Here is a 16,009-nt window from a genome sequence, read left to right on the forward strand (position 1 = left end):
GCCTAGTTGGTGTGAGACTATCTTCTCCCTTTTTGTCTTCTCCACAACCACCATTCTATTCCACCTATAGTGCTATGTCCATGGATCACGCTCATGTATTGCGTGAAGATTGAAAAAGTTTGAGCACACCAAATGTATGAAACAATTGCTTGGCTTGTCATCGGGGTTGTGCATGATTTAAATATTTTGTGTGGTGAAGATGGAGCATAGCCAGACTATATGATTTTGTAGGGATAACTTTCTTTGGCCATGTTATTTTGAGAAGACATAATTGCTTTGTTAGTATGCTTGAAGTATTATTATTTTTATGTCAATATTAAACTTTTGTCTTGAATCTTATGGATCTGAATATTCTTGCCACAATAAAGAGAATTACTTGGAGAAATATGTTAGGTAGCATTCCACATCAAAAATTCTGTTTTTATCATTTACCTACTCGAGGACGAGTAGGAATTAAACTTGGGGATGCTGATACGTCTCCAACGTATCTATAATTTTTGATTGTTCCATGCTATTATATTATCTGTTTTGGATGTTTATGGGATTTATTATACACTTTTATATTATTTTTGGGACTAACTTATTAATCCAGAGCCTGGTGCCAGTTTCTGTTTTTTCCTTGTTTTAGAGTATCGCAGAAAATGGAAATCAAACGGAGTCCAACTGACCTGAATCTTCACGGAACTTATTTTTGGAACAGAAGAAGGCCACGGAGTATCGGAGTTGGACCAGGAGAGTCCCGGGCTGCCCACGAGGGTGGGGGGCGCGCCCACCCCCCTGGGCACGCCCCCTGCCTCGTGGACAGCCCGGAGGTCCACCGACGTACTTCTTCCTCCCATATATACCCATATACCCTTAAAACTTCGGGGAGCACAATAGATCGGGAGTTCCGCCGCTAGAAGCCTCCGTAGCCACCGAAAGCCAATCTAGACCTGTTCCGGCACCCTGCCGGAGGGGGAATCCTTCTCTGGTGGGCATCTTCATCATCCCGGTGCTCTCCATGACGAGGAGGGAGTAGTTCTCCCTCTGGGCTGAGGGTATGTACCAGTAGCTATGTGTTTGATCTCTCTCTCTCTCTCTCGTGTTCTTGAGGTGGTATGATCTTGATGTATCGCGAGCTTTGCTATTATAGTTGGATCTTATGATGTTTCTCCCCCTCTACTCTCTTGTAATGGATTGAGTTTTCCCTTTGAAGTTATCTTATCGGATTGAGTCTTTAAGGATTTGAGAACACTTGATGTATGTCTTGCGTGGGATACCCGTGGTGAGAATGGGGTATTTTATTGATCCACTTGATGTATGTTTTGGTGATCAACTTGCGGGTTCCGCCCATGAACCTATGCATAGGGGTTGGCACACGTTTTCGTCTTGACTCTCCGGTAGGAACTTTGGGGCACTCTTTGAAGTACTTTGTGTTGGTTTGAATAGATGAATCTGAGATTGTGTGATGCATATTGTATAATCATACCCATGGATACTTCAGGTGACATTGGAGTATCTAGGTGACATTAGGGTTTTGGTTGATTTGTGTCTTAAGGTGTTATTCTAGTACGAACTCTAGGGCTGTTTGTGACACTTATAGGAATAGCCCATCGGAATGATTGGAAAGAATAACTTTGAGGTGGTTTCGTACCCTACCATAATCTCTTCGTTTGTTCTCCGCTATTAGTGACTTTGGAGTGACTCTTTGTTGCATGTTGAGGGATAGTTATACGATCCAATTATGTTATTATTGTTGAGGGAACTTGCACAAGTGAAAGTATGAACCCTAGGCCTTGTTTCAACGCATTGCAATACCGTTTGTGCTCACTTTTATCATTAGTTACCTTGCTGTTTTTATATTTTCAGATTACAAAAACCTTTATCAACAATCCATATACCACTTGCATCACCATCTCTTCGCCAAACTAGTGCACCTATACAATTTACCATTGTATTAGGTGTGTTCGGGACACAAGAGAATCTTTGTTATTTGGTTGCAGGGTTGCTTGAGAGTGACCATCTTCATCCTACGGATTGATAAACCTTAGGTCATCCACTTGAGGGAAATTTGCTACTGTCCTACAAACCTCTGCACTTGGAGGCCCAACAACGTCTACAAGAAGAAGGTTGTGTAGTAGACATCAAGGGCCTCTACATCAACTCCATGGCCCCTCCGATGATGTGTGAGTAGTTTACTTCAGACCTTCGGGTCCATAGCTAGTAGCTAGATGGCTTCTTCTCTCTCTTTGGATCTGAATACAAAGTTCTCCTCGATTCTCTTGGAGATCTATTCGATGTAATCTTCTTTTGCGGTGTGTTTGTCGAGATCCGATGAATTGTGGGTTTATGATCAAGTTTATCTATGAACAATATTTGAATCTCCTCTGAATTCTTTTATGTATGATTGGTTTATCTTTGCAAGTCTCTTCGAATTATCAGTTTGGTTTGGCCTACTAGATTGATCTTTCTTGCAATGGGAGAAGTGCCTAGCTTTGGGTTCAATCTTGCGATGCTCGATCCCAGTGACAGAAAGGGAACCGACACTTATTGTATTGTTGCCATCGGCGATAAAAAGATGGGTTTTACATCATATTGCATGAGTTTATCCCTCTACATCATGTCATCTTGCTTAAGGCGTTACTCTGTTCTTATGAACTTAATACTCTAGATGCATGCTGGATAGCGGTCGATGTGCGGAGTAATATTAGTAGATGCATAATCGTTTCAGTCTACTTGTCTCAGACGTGATGCCTATATACATGATCATACCTAGATATTCTCATAATTATTCTCTTTTCTATCAATTGCTCGACAGTAATTTGTTCACTCACAGTAATACTTATGCTATCTTGAGAGAAGCCACTAGTGAAACCTATGGCCCCGGGGTCTATTCTCCAACATATAAGTTTCCATATACTTTATTTTGCAATCTTTACTTTCAATCTATATCATAAAAATACTAAAAATATTTATCTTATTATTATCATCTCTATCAGATCTCACTCTTGCAAATGGCCGTGAAGGGATTGACAACCCCTTTATCGTGTTGGTTGCGAGGTTCTTATTTGTTTGTGTAGGTACGAGGTGACTCGTGCGTGGTCTCCTACTGGATTGATACCTTGGTTCTCAAAAACTGAGGGAAATACTTACGCTGCTTTACTGCATCACCCTTTCCTCTTCAAGGAAAAACCAACGCAGTGCTCAAGAAGTAGCAGGGCCGGCCCCCCTTTCCTTCCTTCCTCTCTCCTCCTTCCTTCCTCTCCTACTCCTACTTGGAAGGGGGGAATCCTACTGCCGGAGGGAGTAGGACTCCCCTAGGGCGCGCCATAGAGAGGGTCGGCCCTCCCCCTCCTCCACTCCTTTATATACGGGGGAGGGGGAGACCCCATGGACATACAAATTGATTATTGATCTTTTAGCCATGTGCGGTGCCCCCCCTCCACCATAATTGTGATAGCATGGCTTATTAGGGATGATAGACTACTCATATCAATAAGGAATTTCTTCTTTTACGGGAGCCCATTCGGAAATAACTCTAAAGTTAAGCGTGCTCAGCTTGGAGTAATTTCAGGATGGGTGACCGACCAGGGAGTTACTCCCGGGTGCGCACGAGTGAGGACAAAGTGCGCAGAAAAGACTAGTATTGATCTGCGGGGCCAGTCTAAATCCCGCCAGGAGTAACGACCACCGGCGGATGTGTCCTGGGCGTTACAATAATCCACCTCGATTATATCGTAGCCATGCTTAGGCGAAGCCCTATTCCGGTAGCAACATCATCACCGTCATCACGACATCATGCTGACGAAACTCTTCCTCGAAGCTCTACTGGATCGTGAGTTCGCGGGACGTCATCGAGCCGAATGTGTGCAGATCGCGGAGGTGTCGTACCTTCGGTGCTAGATCGGTCGGTCGTGAAGACGTACGACTACATCAACGGCGTTGTCATAAGCTTCCGCTTACGGTCTACAAGGGTACGTAGATGATACTCTCCCCTCTCGTTGCTATGCATCACCGTGATCTTGCGTGTGCGTAAGAATTTTTTTAAAATTACTGCGTTCCCCAACAGTGGCATCCGAGTCAGGTCTATGCGTAGATGTTGTATGCACGAGTAGAACACAAAGGAGTTGTGGGCGTAGGTATATACATATTGCTTGTCGTCACTAGTTGATTCCTGATTCAGTGGCATTGTTGGATGAAGCGGCCGAGACCGACATTACGCGTACGCTTACGCGAGACTGATTCTACTGGCATGCTTCGCACACAGGTGGCTAGTGGGTGGGTGTTTCTCCAGCTTTTAAGGTCCATTGATATTTAATTCAATATAAAATTATTTTAAATACTTTCAGAACATTTTATATATAATTTGACATTCCCGGAAACATTTTTCACACACACACACACACACACACACACACACACACACACACACACACACACACACACATATATATATATATATATATATATATATATATATATATATATATATATATATATATATATATATATATATATATATATATACATATACTCTTCGAAACCCTTTCAGTGACCCCGAAACACTTCCGGATCCTCTCGGAACTATTTTGAATACTATTGAAACGATTCCACAAATATATTCTCATGACTCCTATTCTACTAACACTTAGCAGATCGTGATTGCCTTAAGCTTGTGACCCCGTAGGTTCGGTAACTCATAGACATAAATGAAACATTCGTTCAATGACAGACAACGGAACCGTGGACGTCCATATCGATCCCTATTAGTACACGAATGATATTTAGTGCACCTTTGGTTATCATGTGATGTTCCCTTTGCTTCGCGATACTTCACAAAACCTGGGATGCATCGGTATTCTCCAGAGTCCTCACTATGCTCACTATACCGTTATCCTCGTTACCGGTTTTGTTCTTCTTTCTCGTTATTGTGTTCCGGCATCCTTGTGACGAAGTCACCTGTGTCTGACCAGACGATGATAGATGCCATTACAGGGAGAGGGCCCTAAGAATAACTCTCTATCGTCGGAGGAGCAAATTCCATTCTCAAGCTATCTAGTCACTTGTCAAATTTTATGTTGGGGAACTTCCCGTTGGTAGCTGGTGCAAACCTGCGCTGAGGTCCTGAAAAGGGGCCGCTAGCTCGTCGCGCTTGGCCCCCGTCCGTTGCGCTGGGCAAAGCTAGCCTTGTCACTCAAATCCGCCCTTGATGGGTCGTCAAAGCTCTAAGTGACCTCTTGCGTCACGCATCAGCTGGGAGGCGAGGGACTGGAGATGGGCTCCAGCTCTCCTACCTTTGAGACAGAGCAGCATCGATGATTAGGCAGGCGGTCCCCATATAACGCTCTATGCGTCAAGATGCCATGCAATCACATAGGGGTGCGTCCGGCTGGGCCGATATTCTGTACCGAGCTGTTTTCCTGTAGCAAAACCGGATCGCTGCAACGGAGAGTGTATCCTGTGCACCCATAGTTTCCGTGCTACTAGTGCACCAAACATCAAAAGCTTGTACTATGAGTTCTAAACTTTTTAGAAATATTTGTGTAAAGTAATAGCATACTTCTAACATGTTGCAAAATTTCAGTCATAAATTTAACTCACAGAAAGAGAAACAAAATTAACAAATTCTGTTGTGATGTGTTAGTGCAAATAGACCCAATTCACGGCCAGTTTAAATGAACAACATCCAAGTCACGATTTGTCTTTTTTATTTCTCAAGGTGTGAGTTAATTTGTAGCTAAAATTCTGTGACATGATAGATATATATTATGTTCCTGTAGTCAATTATTTTAAGAATTTTTTTTGAAGTTTTTGAATGAGTGTTTGGCTTTGGGTGCATTGGTAGCACATTAATCTCTACCATATACGTCCTCCACTGAAACGGCAGGTGTTTTAGCGTAGCAGATAACTTTAGCGACCGGCTACCATAGTGAAACAGGATTTCGTCTAGCAAAATGGGCTTTGAAAAGATGTTTGTGTCTTTCAAAAATTGTTCACAAAATTTATTTATTTTTTCCAAAAAAATAAATTTTAAAAATGTTTGCGTTTTTGAAAAATGTTCAAAATTTGATTTTTTTTTGGTATTTTTAAAAGTATTCATGTTTTCAAAATATTTTCATATATAAAAAATAATTGCTAATCTAGAAACAGTTCATGTTTACCAAAAAATGTTCATTTTTTAAAATTCAAGCTTTCGAAAAATGCTCACTCTGTTTTTAGAAAACTCTTTTTTACATGAACATTTCGTCAAATTTTTGAAATTTATTTAGAAGTGAATTATTTTTAAAAGTTCCTAACATTCATTGAAATTTGCAGATAATTTATATATGTGTTTTTTAAGGATGATATTTTTTAATTTTTGAACACTTTTTTAAACGCATATATTTGTTCAAATTTTTTATTTTTGAAAGTAGGAACATTTTTTGAAATTGTTAACTTTCTCAATAGAATATTGATTTTTTTCTAAAAATGTGAATTTTCAAAAAAAGACAAAAAGGAAAAAAACAAGAAAAAACAGAAAAAGAAAACCGATGTATGAACCATCTATAAGGTTCCCTAAACTGGTTAGTGTGTAATATGCTCAAACTGGATCGAGCCATGTCTGGTCGCTTGGGTCATTATCATGTGCGACGTGCAAACATTTTTAATACAATAAAGCGTCAAATAAGGTTTGGGTGATTAGGCGTGTTGGGTACCTCTTATAGCGCCTCCTCATGTGTTGCCTGAGGGCTGTCACCTCGAAGAGCTAGCCCAAAGCTTAGGATTGCTTTGGGAGTCCATGTCGTGGAGGAGTCACATTGCTATAGACCTTCATCACCGCCAAGTGGGGCTATGCGCATGCGAAGGGATTTCAGTATTTGATGGGAGACAACGGTGACATGAAATAATGGGCAAAGAGGAAGGCTGGCCGAAGAGAAAGACCTAGAGACTTGGGCAACGCCCGTCTAATGCTGAGAGCACACATAGTAGCCAGACACACCAACGGGCCAACGGCTTACCAATGGGGTCCCGAGCAATACCCAGAGTCCCAGCACACTAGGAGCCTTCGTTTCATGGGAGCTTAGTAACCTGTGGTTTCTCGTCATGTGACAAGATTTGGTGTCAGGTGCTTGAGATCTATGCAAGGGTTTAATGACGACAAGATCAAGCCGGCTCTAGCAGGGGAGCTGTGACAGCGGTGCATAAACGGTTCGTTCTGACGTCAGTAGTGGTCGTTCGGTGGTGTTCGAATCTCGATGTAATTTTATTGTGTTTGATATACTTTATACTTTTAATGAATTTTTATAATAGTTCTGATCGTTTCCGGAAAAAATATAAGATCCCCTGAAAAAAGGATGTTTTCCCGAGAAAGAAAAACACGATATTTTTTCCCTTCGAAACAGCATGTCGATTTTTTTTTTTAGCGCCGACAGCAAGTTGATGATTAGGCGTGCTGCTGGTAGCTTCTACGGACCGATGGACAGATTTTCTAGGCCCATAAGCCCGCAAACCCGGCTGGTGCCGAAAGGTGATGGCTTCTCAGGCACCTTGAAATACCCCGCCTTGGCGCCCGAAGGTAACCGACTCAACCAACCGAACAGCTTTTTGCTTCCCATCTTCTCCCCGTCGCCGGAGCGCCAAGAAACCAAGAACCTCCTCTTCTCTCCATCTCCACCGCGCAGAGCCCAAGCGACCGATGGAGTAGTTCCATGACGGCCACCACGTGCGGCTGCGCAGCAGCCAGCTCGGCACGTACCTGCACGCCGACAACGATGGGCTTGGCGTCTCACTCGACCACCGCCGGGCGTTGATGAACGCGGCGTGGGCGGTGCATTGGCACCACGACGCGGTGTGGGAGGATGACTTTCTGCTCCTCTACAGCGCCGCCTACGGGCGCTACCTCGCCGCCACGGACGCGCCGGCGCCGCGCGGCGGCCGCGGGCGCCGCGTCGTGCAGCGCAACCACGACCATCCGGAGTTCGAGGCAATGTTTTGGTATGCCGCCCTGTCAGAATCCGGGGACGAAGTCTGCCTCCACCACTTCCACGGCGGCAGCCTCCGCGCCAACACGACGTACCCGTACCTCCGCTGGACCAACAGCATCAGCGTCGACGACACCGGAAATGTCACCACGATGATGCACTGGGTCGTGGAGGACATCCCCGCCAGGGAGGGCATGCCTCCCCTTCCACCTCCGACTGGGGTGAGTCCGCCATGCCCGCTTCTTGATTTCTCCCGAATTTGCACGAATTGGGTTCTTGGATGTTGTTAGGAAGACCGCAAAGATTGCAAATCGTGCTAATTTCATTCGTCTCGGAGCCAAATCGTGTTAATTTCTTTGGCTTCTTGCGCCTCCGCATCACAAATTCGCATTCGATCTCCTGACAAGAGATGGTTCTTTGCGATTCAACCATACTGCAGCTTCCCTTCGCCGCCGCCATGTGGAGGTGGCGGGTGATCCAGTACGTGTGGCCGAACGTCGTCGACCGCGGCTCATTCTTGTTTTGGGGGAGGTCCGTGTTCCACCTGAGGGACGAGCTGGCCAGGCGGCTGGCCATCGACGTCTCCGACCTCGTCATGTGCTTCCGCACAGATGCTGGCCGGGTTACCCCACTCCTCGTCGACCTGCCGAGAAACCACGAGACCCTCGTCATCTCCGTCGTCATCGTGGGGACGCCTGGTTAGATCGAGGCCCTCAACTTCCTACTCTTCTTCCTAGTCTTGAAGTTGTCCAGATGTTTTAGGTTTCAGTGTTAATCTGCCTTGTGCTTTGAAAAGCGTTCGAACCTGTTGCAAGTCTCAAAACAGTTTACTGAAACTGGTGCGGTCTGTTTCAGTTAGGAGTTAGGACTTGGAAATATCCTGAACTGCATGCTGTAGGATTATAGACATCAGTAAAAGTTACTGAATCAAATCCACACTGAACCTGTTGGATTTATGGACATATGCCAGTTTTCAATTTTGGTATGTCAAGAATCCACACTGAACACTGATATAGAAAGGAACTATGGGCTTTGATTCAGATGATTCAGTCTGGCGAGTTCAGCTTCACAGAGAAGATATTGATTTCTACTATCTTTTAGCCTACTGTAAATTGTTTCAAATAACGTGTGGAAAAATTCACCCACGGCACATTACATTGTTTTGAGGTTTTGTACAGCAGCTTTCCTTTTGATATTCTTATTTAAACTTGTTGCAGTACCTGTCACACATGATGCCTGATTGATTAACTATTTTTCTGCTAATTTCAGTCCATGCGACGCTGCGGTACCCCGATGTCGATGCAGAGTAGAGAGATACCAGAGCCAGGGCTCCTAGGCGTACTGTTCACCTCTTTAGAAGTGTCAGCCGCCTGCTGTTGAGATATGGGTTCAGGTCTTCAGGAGAACCTAGCAGTTCTTGTTTTCCTGCTAGCTAAACTTGATTTGTTCTCCCTGACAGTAGGAAACCTATTTGCGTTGGCATCACGGTTTAAAAATCCCGAAACTGTTTGAACAACGGTGCGGTGACATTAGTATGTATTGCGTTTGACAATGGCCACTAGTTCAACGTTGCTAGCTGCATTTCTCTTAGGTGTTGTGTTGACACAGATGTGGTGGTTCTTAGTTCTTACAGTGAGTTGACTTGAGTTTTGTTATTCTGCTGAAAGTTTCAGTCCATGAGGAGAAAATAAGTTTCTGATTCGACAACGATCGAATTCTGAACATGGCGACCCTAATGCGCTGGGACACTCTGCCTATAAGTTTCAGTCCATTTTCATTAGCACCTATAATTCTGAAAAAGGCGATGCTAATGCACCTATGCTTACTCAACTGAAAGCAGAAACTGAAACCTATGATGGAAGACGGCGAAGAAGAAGACTACGAGGACAACTATGTGCCCCCTGAATACGGTGATGCTGCAACGGGGGGAGCTGGTGAAGATCAAGAGGAACCATACGATGTGCCCAATGATGCTGCAACGGGTGAAGCTGCTGAAGATCAAGAGGAACCAGACGATGTGCCCGATGATGATGATCTCCGTCGGGTCATTTTCGATGCAAGGACGCAATGCATTAGTCAAAAGGAAAAGCTGAAGTTCGATCGCATGTTAGAGGATCACAAAAAAGGGTTATACCCCAATTGCGAAGATGGCAACACAAAGCTCGGTACCATACTGGAATTGCTGCAGTGGAAGGCAGAGAATGCTGTGGCTGACAAAGGATTTGAGAAGCTACTGAAAATATTGAAGAAGAAGCTTCCAAAGGATAACGAATTGCCCACAGTACATATGCAGCAAAGAAGGTCGTATGCCCTCTAGGATTGGAGGTGGAGAAGATACATGCATGCCCTAATGACTGCATCCTCTACAGCGGTGCATACAAGGATCTGAACGCATGCCCGGTATGCGGTGCATTGCGGTATAAGATCAGACGAGATGACCCTGGTGATGTTGACGGTGAGCCCCCCAGGAAGAGGGTTCCTGCGAAGGTGATGTGGTATGCTCCTATAATACCACGGTTGAAACGTCTGTTCAAAAACCAAGAGCATGCCAAGTTGATGCGATGGCACAGTGAGAACCGAAAGAAAGATGGGAAGTTGAGAGCACCCGCTGACGGGTCGTAGTGGAGAAAAATCGAGAGAAAGTACTGGGATGAGTTTGCAAAGGACCCAAGGAATGTATGATTTGCTTTAAGCGCGGATGGCATTAATCTTTTCAGGGAGTAGAGCAGCAATCACAGCACCTGACCCGTGACTCTATGTATGTATAACCTTCCTCCTTGGATGTGCATGAAGCGGAAGTTCATTATGATGTCAGTTCTCATCCAAGGCCCTAAGCAACCCGGCAACGAAATTGATGTGTACCTAAGGCCATTAGTTGAAGAACTTTTACAGCTGTGGAATGAAAATGGTGTACGTACATGGGATGAGCACAGACAGGAGGAATTTAACCTTAAGGTGTTGCTGTTCGTGACCATCAACGATTGGCCCGCTCTCAGTAACCTTTCAGGACAGACAAACAAAGGATACCATGCATGCACGCACTGTTTAGATGACACTGAAAGTATATACCTGGACAAATGCAGGAAGAATGTGTACCTGGGCCATCGTCGATTTCTTCCGACCAACCATCAATGTCGAAAGAAAGGCAAGCATTTCAAAGGCGAGGCAGATCACCGGAAGAAGCCCGCCATGCGCACCAGTGATCACGTGCTTGCTATGGTCAATGATTTACACTACGTAATCTTTGGAAAGGGTCCCGGTGGACTAGCTGTTCCTAATGACGCTGAGGGACACGCACCCATGTGGAAGAAGAAATCTACATTTTGGGACCTACCCTTCTGGAAAGACCTAGAGGTCCGCTCCTCAATCAACGTGATGCACGTGACGAAGAACCTTTGCGTGAACCTGCTAGGCTTCTTGGGCGTGTATGGGAAGACAAAAGATACACCTGAGGCATGGGAGGACCTGCAATGTTTGCACGAAAAAGACGGCATGCCTCCGAAGCAGTATAAAGGTCCTGCCAGCTACGCTCTTACGAAAGAAGAGAAAGAAATCTTCTTTGAATGCCTGCTCTGTATGAAGGTCACGACTGGCTTCTCGTCGAATATAAAGGGAATAATAAATATGCCAGAGAAAAAGTTTCAGAACCTAAAGTCTCATGACTGCCACGTGATTATGACGCAACTGTTTCCGGTTGCATTGAGGGGGCTTCTACCGGAAAACGTCCGATTAGCCATTGTGAAGCTATGTGCATTCCTCAATGCAATCTCTCAGAAGGTGATCAATCCAGAAATCGTACCAAGGCTAAGGAGTGATGTGGCGCAATGTCTTGTCAGTTTCGAGCTGGTGTTCCCACCATCCTTCTTCAATATCATGACGCACGTCCTAGTTCATCTAGTCGACGAGATTGTCATCCTGGGGCCGTATTTCTACACAATATGTTCCCCTTTGAGAGGTTCATGGGAGTCCTATAGAAATATGTCCGTAATCGCGCTAGGCCAGACGGAAGCATCTCCATGGGCCATCAAACAGAGGATGTTATCGGGTTTTGTGTTGACTTCATTCCTGGCCTTAACAAGATAGGTCTCCCTAAATCGCGGTATGATGGGAGACTGACTGGAAAAGGCGCTCTTGGAAGAGACTCAATAATATGCAGGGACGGATATTCTTGGTCTCAAGCACACTACACAGTTCTACAGAACTCTACCTTGGTGACCCCGTATGTCGATGAACACAAGAACAGTCTGCGCTCCAAACACCCGGAGCAGTGCGACGACTGGATTACATGTGAACACATCAGGACTTTCAGCAGTTGGTTGGAAACAAGTCTCAGAGGTGACAACACTGTTTGTGATGAGCTGTACTTGTTGTCCAGGGGACCATCTTTGACTGTATTGACTTACAAAGGATACGAGATAAATGGGAATACATTTTACACGATCGCCCAAGATCAAAAGAGCACCAACCAAAACAGCGGTGTCCGCTTTGATGCAGCAACCGAGAGCGGAAAGGATACATATTATGGTTACATAGTGGACATATGGGAACTTGACTATGGACCTAATTTTAAGGTCCCTTTGTTTAAGTGCAAATGGGTCAATCTGTTAGGCGGCGGGGTACAGGTAGACCCACAGTACGGAATGACAACAGTGGATTTGAAAAATCTTGGGTACACTGACGAACCATTCGTCCTAGCCAATGATGTGGCACAGGTTATCTATGTGAAGGACATGTCTACCAAACCGAGAAAAAGAAAAGATAAGGAAGCGAATACATCATACGATGAGCCAAAGCACCACATAGTTCTTTCAGGAAAAAGGGACATCCTGGGAGTGGACGGCAAGACAGACATGTCTGAAGATTATGAAAGTTTCATGAAATTCCTCCCTTCAATGTCAAGGCTGACCCAAGCATCCTGATAAATAATGAAGATTATCCATGGTTACGGCGCAATAAGCAAATGACACAAGCGAAGAAGAAGTGAAGACTTTCTCCCGCAACTATTATGATGATACCATGCCAAATTTGTAACAAACGAGTATGCTATGCCAACTTTTTTAGAGTTCATTTGAAAACTATGAATTTATGTCGAATTTTCTCTATAGGTGCATCTATGTTCAAATTTTAACTATTCAAATTTGAAAACTAATGGCACTAACAAAAAGTTTATATTTTTTTAAAACTAATGGCACTAACAGAAAGTTTATAATTTTGCTGACCTAAAAGCAAAAAGAATTAAAAAATAAAGCAAAAAACAAAAGAAAATAAATAATACAGAAAACAAAACAAAAAAACTGGAAAAAAATAAAAATAGCAACAATAAGTATTTTGTTGTAAGTAGAAACAAAATAAAATAAATAAAGCAACAAAGAAAACAAAAAAACTAAAAAAGTGTTTTCAAATTTGAAAACTAATGGCACTAACAGAAAGTTTATAATTTTTCTAAAACTAAAAGCAAAAAGAATTAAAAAATAAAGCAAAAAACAAAAGGAAATAAATAATGCAGAAAACAAAACAAAAAACTGGAAAAAAATAGGGCTCACCCCTATAATATTTGTTATGACTAACTAAAATTACCAAATTGAGTATAATGATAAAACACAGTAATATTAAATAGCAGGAAAAAGATTGACTCAAAAATCGATTTTTATAGTAAAGTTATTCATAAAGTAGTGATTCACACAAATTTTCAAAAAATCAAATTTAAACTATTCAAATTTTAAAACTAATGGCACTAACAGAAAGTTTATAATTTTTGTGACCTAAAATAAAAAAGAAATCACTACAAAACTATAAGTATTTAGTTCTAAGTAGAAACAAAAAACAAAAAAAACAAAAAAATGCCACCTACTGGGCCCCCACGATTTGAATACGACTAGAAACCCTACCATGGGCCAGGATTCAGGCCCGCGGGAGGCCCAGTAGGCCCACAGGCACAGATTGCAGTGTTAGGCCCGAAAGCCTGCTTTAGAGAGGAGCTCGAGAGGGAAGGCGCACCTCACCTTATAAACAGGTGCGCTTCCCTCTCAACTAGCGAGGTGGGACTAAATATTTGGGTTCGGGGCAGCACAGGCCTTTGGTCCCGGTTGATGGCACCAACCGGGGCTAAAGGGCGGCATTAGTCCCGGTTGGTGCTACGACCCGGGACTAATGCCCCCCTTTAGTCCCGGTTGGTGCCACCAACCGGGACCAAAGGGCTGCTGAAAAGAGGCCTTTGGTCCCGGTTGGTGGCACCAACCGGGACTAAAGGGGTGCATTAGTCCCAGTTGGTTTCGTGAATCGGGACCAATGCTCTTTCTATATATACAACACTTGTCAAAAATTTCATTCAGTTCCTCATTCTCCACGCCGCCGACGCCGCCCTCTGCCCCGACGCCCTGCTCCTTGTCGTCCTCGCCCGCGCACATCATCGCAGCCCCCGTCGTTGCCCGAGCACGTCGTCGCCGCCCCCGTCGTCGCCCGCGCCCCGCGCCGCCCCGTCGTCGCCCGCGCCGCCCCGACGTCGTCGCCGCCCCCGCCGTCGCCCGCGCCCCGCGCTGCCCCGAGCCCGCCGTCCTCGTCGCCCCTGCCCTGTCGCCGCCAGGCACTGCCCCGCGCTGCCCCGAGCCCGCCGTCCTCGTCGCCCCTGCCCCCGTCACTACCAGGCGCTGCCCCAACACCGCCCGCCGCCCGCCCCCGCCAACGCCGTGGTCGTCGCCGACGCCATCGCCGCTGCCGCCGTCGCCCTCGCCGGCCGCCCCCGTTGTGAGCCGCCGCCGTCGAGGCTCTGTTCATAGCATTTTTTTATATATGTTTTTTCATATATGTATTAATTTTTTTTTGTTTATAGCTATATGATGAATGGATGTGGCTATATATGTATGTATGAATATAATGTTCATAGCATTTTTTTGTTTATATATGTTTTTTCATATATGTATTAATTTTTTTATTTAGTTTGTTAGTAGATATCGATTTTAGGTTAGTGCATTTTAATTAGGTTAGTGTAGAGCAAAAAGTAAAATAAGGAAAAGGAAGAAAAGAGGAAGAAGGAAGAAGGAAGAAGAAAAGGAAGGAGTGGAAAAAGGAAAATAAGAAGAGGAAGACTTCTTTTTTTTATTCGACCTTCTCCTCTATTTTGTTCATGGATATATGCTAAAGAAAACGAGGGGGTGATAGATGATGATGAGGGGTCGAGAGTGGGACGAGAGGTTGAGAGGTGTCGAGGGGAGAAAAAAATGTTATCAGGGACGAGGGTCATCGAGGGGTCGAGAGAGGGACGAGGGGTCGAGAGAACTAAATAAGAAGAAGAAGAGGAGAGGAAGAAGAGGAGAAATAAATAAAAAGAAGAAAAAAGAAGAAAAAGAAGAGGAGAAGAAGAAAGGAATAGTGGAGAAGAAGAGAAAATAGAATATATTCTATTTTTTCTTCTTCTCCACTATTCCTTTCTTCTTCTCCTCTTTTTTTCTTCTTTTTTCTTCGATCTTCTCCTCTAGCTATTCCTTTCTTCTTCTCCTCTTTCTTCTTCTTCTTCTTCTTCTTCTTCTTCTTCTTCTTCTTCTTCTTCTTCTTCTTCTTCTTCTTCTTCTTCTTCTTCTTCTTCTTCTTCTTATTTTTTATCGGGAACGAGGGTGTCGAGGATCGCCGAGGGGTCGAGGGTCGGGAACTAGGGTAGAGGGTCGAGGGTCGTTAAGGGGTCAAGGGTCGAGGGTTTCAGGGTTGAGGGTTCGAGGGTTCTATAGGGTCGAGGGTCGAGGGTTCCAGGGTCGTCTAGGGGTCGAGGGTTCCAGGGTCGTCGAGGGTTCGAGGGGTCGAGGATCGCCAAGGGGTCGAGAGAGGTTTCCTAGTGTCAAAGTATTGAAGAAATCCATGGCTTCATCATTAGCCGGAAGTAACCAGGGCATGACGAAGTCCTCCAAAATTATTTTGGAATGGTGTCCCGGATAGGATAATTTGCCTTTTTGTATGAATTTCAGCAAAGGCCTTCCAAATAACGATATTTGGAAGGTTCTTGCTGAACTTTGTACCAAAAAGCGAATTATCCTATCTAGGACTCCGTTCCAAAATAACTTTGGAGAGCTTCGTACCAT

At 44.4% G+C, this 16,009-nt stretch overlaps 1 protein-coding gene across 1 annotated transcript; it reads left to right on the forward strand.

Annotated features, from left to right (window-relative positions):
* The first annotated feature begins 7,558 nt into the window (after positions 1-7,558).
* Positions 7,559-8,688, forward strand: LOC123147417 (uncharacterized). Its single transcript, XM_044566662.1, has 2 exons — positions 7,559-8,161; positions 8,380-8,688. The coding sequence occupies exons 1-2, from the start codon at positions 7,769-7,771 to the stop codon at positions 8,641-8,643; spliced, it is 657 nt and encodes a 218-aa protein (XP_044422597.1). The 5' UTR covers positions 7,559-7,768; the 3' UTR covers positions 8,644-8,688.
* The last annotated feature ends 7,321 nt before the right edge of the window (positions 8,689-16,009 follow it).

Source organism: Triticum aestivum, chromosome 7A (assembly GCF_018294505.1).
Source record: "Triticum aestivum cultivar Chinese Spring chromosome 7A, IWGSC CS RefSeq v2.1, whole genome shotgun sequence".
In the NCBI taxonomy this organism is placed as follows: Eukaryota; Viridiplantae; Streptophyta; class Magnoliopsida; order Poales; family Poaceae; genus Triticum; species Triticum aestivum.

Bases quoted from the DNA above. Each gene is read 5' to 3' on its own strand.
- LOC123147417 (XM_044566662.1), top strand. From the start codon at position 7,769: ATGAACGCGGCGTGGGCGGTGCATTGGCACCACGACGCGGTGTGGGAG. The intron at 8,162-8,379 runs GTGAGTCCGCCA...ACCATACTGCAG, and splicing joins CCCTTCCACCTCCGACTGGG to CTTCCCTTCGCCGCCGCCAT.